General features: G+C 37.7%; 1 protein-coding gene across 1 annotated transcript in view; it reads right to left on the bottom strand.

The window, feature by feature from the left end:
• Positions 1 to 893: 893 nt before the first annotated feature.
• The window catches only part of LOC102815069 (TM2 domain-containing protein 1-like), an 81,525-nt gene continuing 76,798 nt past the window's right edge, over positions 894 to 5,620 (bottom strand). Inside the window, exon 6 of the mRNA XM_006862481.1 lies at positions 894 to 1,004. Coding sequence (XP_006862543.1) covers positions 894 to 1,004 — 111 coding nt within the window. The remainder of the gene's footprint in view (positions 1,005 to 5,620) is intronic.

Raw genomic sequence — 5,620 nt, 5'->3', positions numbered from 1 at the left:
TTCAAACTGGAAGATTATTTGTTAGAAAAAACTGAAGGATAATGATGAAAAAGGAGGTCTAGTAGCATAGTGGTTACGAATCAGGCTGCTAACCTCAGGGTCAGCTAGTTTGAAACTACCAGCAGTTCCACGGGAGGAAGATGAGGCTTTCTGCTCCCGTAAAGATTTACAGCCTCGGAAACCCTATATACAGGGTGGCGATGAGTCGGAACAGACTCCCTGGCACACCACTACCACTACAATTATGAAAATAAAATGCTTGTACAATGAAACCTTTGAGAGCTGGAACTGAATGACACCACCTTGTTTCTTCTGGGCCTCACATATTTTCCACTTGTGACAGGGTGTGGTTTTAGCACTTTAATATCACTTGTTTTAGGGGAAAATATTTGGAGTTGTCCTTCTCTGACAAGTTTCCACCTTATTCAGATTCTGGCTCTCTCAGGTTTCATGTAGTAACAGATGTCACTTTCAAGTTAGAAAAAGAGAAGAGAAGGAAAAGTCTGGCTTAAGGATCTCTAGAAGTACACAACTACCTACAGCACACACCTCCATCGTAACCATCAGAACACTAACAACTATTCTTTTGCTTTGGTGTTAGTGTTCCTTATGAACTTGGTCCTATAATCATACTCACTGCAAAGAAAGAGAATCTGAGTGGGGAATGGCGGAGCAAGAAGCAGACATAAAAACACTTAGCAAAGGATTAAAGGGGCTTTTCAGACGTTTACATACCTGAGTTTCCTGACAAGCAAAAATTATCTAGAGCAGTTTACTCTAGATAATCTCTTAAAATTTCTTGTGGTCCTAAAATTCTCAGAATTTCATATAGAACAGTAAACAATAATCAAGATTGGATAAAAATATCACTTACTGTTTCTTTTCAAAAATATTTACGGATATGACTGTGTTTTTCTTAACGTTTCATTAGTAATACTCAGTCTTATAAGTCTGGTTCCATAGTAATCTATAATGTAACTACTTCCATCTGAAGGGCCAACAATCTAGAAAAGAAAAATTTTCAAAATTACACATTTCAAAAAAGATGTATTCCCAAGATTTTAATCAGCTGTTAATAACATCACACCTCCTCCCCATTTATCAACTCTTTATCTGACAGTTTGCATTTCTGACAACTTTGTAAAATTTCTCAAGTGCCAACTCTGATGGTCTGGGCTCCATGAAGAGCCAAGGCTGGGCCCAAAGTGCCCTACACAGGCCACCCTGCAGGACACACTGGAGGTCTCAGTGATGACTGGGCCACTGAGGGGACTGGCTGTGGGACACCTTGTTTTGTGGGATATCTTGGCCAGACTAAGGAGTGTGTGACAAAAAAATGAGGGCAGGCAGGGGGAGGCCAGTCAAGTGCCCTAAAATAGGAGGCAGGAAGAGGGTAAGCAAGGGGGTCTCGCAGGGCTGTGGAACTCGAGTGGACAGAAGATAAGCAGGTTCCTGCCCAAGTTGCATGGTGGACGGTAGTAGATAACAGACAACACTAAGAACACCGCGACATCCACCCTTCTTCTCCCTCTCCCCCCACCGCCAATCCCTGAAGTCTTTGAGGTGGTGGGAAATGGGACCCACTGGGTGATACACATTCCGACAGGAGATGACGGACAGCTAATGAGTGAAAGGAGTAAGGTGGTAGGGGGAGGGCCTGGAGCCGACGACAGGGTATGGTCTCCAACTGTCACATAACAGCCTGGTCTTTGGAATCAAACCATATTGATAAGTAAGTATATTTCTGTAGCAACAAAATTCAACTATAACCATTTAAACAAAACAATTTTTTTGGTGGTGCTATGGGATAAGCACTGGACTGCTAAACACACAATCAGCAGAGTCTGATCTTTTACCAGGTCTCTATGAGTAGAAATCAACTCGATGGCAGTAAGTCTGGCTTTCTGAGTAACTACTGTGGTAGCACCCAAGATCAAAAGAAGAGCTACAGAAACCAAGGCCTCTATGGCCCATGAGAACCTGCCTCTTTGCTTAGCTCTACTGGTTTTCATTTAGCAGACAGGCACTCTCAACCAGTGTCATGAAGATAATGGCTAACAACATCAGATTCACATCTTCCAAGCTCAGCAGCATTCACAGAGAACAAGCAGCATTTTGTTAACCAAGTGCTTAGATATCAATTCCATGGAAGGACCCTCATTTGATGTGTCTGATTTCCATGCCTGCTGTTAGACAAAGTACTGTCTCTAAAGGACTAGGGTTAATATGCTTGACCAGGCTTGCCAATGTAGCCATCTATCTCTAAGAAGACAGAGCACTGTGATGGAAAGTCCTACTGGAACCATGTGCAATGGAGAACGAAGAGAAGAATAGGGAAAAAAACAATATATATGCAGTATAATTAGCTTTAATACTTAATCACATTTGTGACAACCTAGTTAGCATGATCTCTATAAACTATTTTTTAAAGTAGTAATCTTTAAACTGTAGACATGAGAGTGAACAAGGATTTATACCAAGGATGCATGGGCCCAGAGAGTTTGAAGAAAATCAGTTTTCAGATCCTTAATCCCTACTACTATTCTGTGTATAGGTGATCTTCCTGATCGCATTCCATAAGGTAGAGGCATCCTGCTAGTTTTTCTCCCACTTCCTCTTTCACTCTGGTCCTCTCTCTCATTTGACAAAAAATGCCCTGAGTCTTATGATGGAACACTGCCCTGAGGGATAAAAACCTCAGAAGTCCCAATCAAAGGGATAATTCAAAATACTGGATTTAGGAAATCTCTGTAATCATGGCTCCAAATATGCATCTTGTTTAAAAGATTCTGTCTCAAAAACATTTTACTTATTTTTGTTTCAAACTAATTTATTGAAATTTATAACATTATTTATGCTCTTTTGATCAACTGTGTATTATTCATGATTATAGAATAATCACATCTAGAATCACAGAAATTTTTCAAATATTTTCATTTTAATCAATAAGATGATCAATAGAAGAGTTTCAAGCATAGAAAGATTATCAGGATGAAAGTGATGAGTCAAAGGAAATAAAAAGAAACATTCAAGGAGACAAAGAAACTGCAAAATTTATAATGGTTAACGTGTTCACGCACATCTTTTTAAAGCGAATATTGCTTAAAATGCTACAGTGTTTATATGTTAGATACATTTAAAAACTCAAGTTTTACTATGTTAGTATTTCCAAACCTAGAAATCACATACTATGCAACTATTTAAACTTATGATGGAAAACTTAAATGTCAATTTAAAAATGTGTGGAGTGTATGGACTGACTTTAAAAAAAAAAAAAAATTTTTTTTTTAGGTTTATACAACCAAAAGTTTAAAGAACAGTGCTATAGAACATTTCTGATTCATGAATTGAATTTTGTTTTAAAAACTATCCAACAAATTTAATTTCTACCAATAGTACAGGTACTGTCTAGATATTATGCATGTAACAGTGAATAAGATACAATCTCTGCCATCAAGGAGTTTATTCTACTGAATTATAAATGCTAATGTTCAAATCATACGCATAAAGCACTTCTGTGCCAGACACCACCGTAGATGCTGCTATGCACATTGACTTATGCTTTAAGATGAAATTGGATTTGACGTTTATGAATGCTGTTCACCATTTCTCGTGGCCAAGGTCAAAGAAGAAACTACTATGAACATAAAGACCAGAAAGAAAAGAATTGGTGACTAGAAATTATATACTTTGAGACCATATGAGGGAAACAAAGAAAAGGAAAAATTCAGGCAGCAGAAATAGACCAAATGGTATTGTAAAAAGCCCTCACATTTGATAGATGTGCACAGACTGGACTTGTACCTTTTGTCTGATTATCTTTTTCTCCCCACATCACCTGATTTGTAACTAATGAGAAAAAAATCTAAAAATTTTAGATAAGAAAAAAATATGTGATTAGATTACCTCTTAATATTACGCTACAATTTTTTTAGGGTTTTTTTTTTTTATCATGGTTTTAGATGAAAATTTACAGAGCAAATTCGCTTTCCATTCAACAATGTATATATATTTTTTGTTTTGTGACATTAGCTGCATAGAACATTTCTTATAAGCCCATCTTAAGGTCATCTGACTCTCATATAACTGTTCAAATAAAAAGTTAACTTCAGAAAAATGATAGCATGGTTTGTTGTTCTTGTTTTTCTTATTCTGAAGAAAAGACAGCCCCCCAAAGTATAATCTTAATGCCTTGTAATAAATGATCCAGTTTTATATCTAGTTTAGCAATCTTATTATAGCATTTATTTCCCCTTCAATTATATAATTTTAGTTTTTCAACAACTTCTATAATGGTTATCTCATTCCTCATTCCAGTGATGTATTTAGTTATCCAGCCTTATATCTGAGTTTTCTAGAGCTGCTATAACAGAAATACCACAAGTGGACGGCTTTAACAAACAGAGATTTATTCTCTCATGATCTCATTATTTAGGAGAATACATATATACATATACATATATGTATGTGTATATACACATATGTGTGTATATATATATATGATCTTGAATCATTCACTTAAATGCTTTGAAAAAGAGCAAAGCCTATAGTAAGAAAAGTAAATAAGAAAACAAACATCCAAGTCTTAGCCAGACTGTTAAGGTATGAAAGGAAAGTTAAAGGCTCTCAAATTGGTAAATAAATAAATAAAACTCTCTGTACTTGCAAATGATATGACCCTCTGCATTGAAAACCATGGCTTTGGTCAGGTGTACCTTAGTGCTCAAGCTGACATCTTTGCTCTTCAACATTTTAAAAAGGTCTTGAGAACAAACAAGAAGGTGGATAGGGTGGAAGTGCAGTGAAGAGCTCCATCACCACCAACACAGAATACCGGACCAAGCAGGCTTAAGGCATGGTGCCAGAACTCTGTATATAAAGGAATATTTAGAAGGTTGGAAGGCTTACAACTAGGGGAATTTGTAGCAGAAGCAAGAAACCCATTGCTTTCTAATTCAAGATGCTCAGCTGCTCCTAGAGCCGCCATTTTGGGCAAGACCAAGCAGGGGAAGGCTCAGAGCAGCCACGGATGCCTGACAGAACTGCAGAAATAAAGGTGTGGACATTCTTTTTTTTTTTTTTTATCTGTTCATTGCTCTTTCGCTGTCTGTGCACCTCCATTCTGGTGAATAGAGGGGGTGACTGAGCGAGTAGATACCCCACCCCCACCACCGGAGGGTTCTACTACGCATGCGCACAGATCTCCTCTAAATTTAAAGAGACAGTTTTCACTTAAAACCAAATGGCCACAGCCAGGCCTGAACTGTTTATAACTAGAAAAAAAGGCCTGAATGTGGATTGTGCAGCAGGACAGGTAGACTAAAAGGGAAATAGGCTGAAAATTAAATCCTGAGTTATATCACAAAGACCAACAGTGGCATCTTGAAATTTCTCAGGAAGAAGAGTGAAAAGGGAAGCCCATCTACTGATCACATCTATTTGGAGGCAATAAAAAAATACCAAAATACACACCCATCTAAGTATTAAGGCCACAGATAACTCCTGAATATGCCCCCAAAACAGAAGCAGATGACCATATCAGCACACGTCCAGAAATGAAATAAAGTGACTGAGGCAAATGAGCTGGAAGTAGACCTACACACCATACTGGAAGATGGAC

Source organism: Chrysochloris asiatica, unplaced genomic scaffold, assembly GCF_000296735.1.
Source record: "Chrysochloris asiatica unplaced genomic scaffold, ChrAsi1.0 scaffold00048, whole genome shotgun sequence".
Lineage (NCBI taxonomy): Eukaryota > Metazoa > Chordata > Mammalia > Afrosoricida > Chrysochloridae > Chrysochloris > Chrysochloris asiatica.
This window is presented reverse-complemented; position numbering and strand designations above follow the sequence as displayed.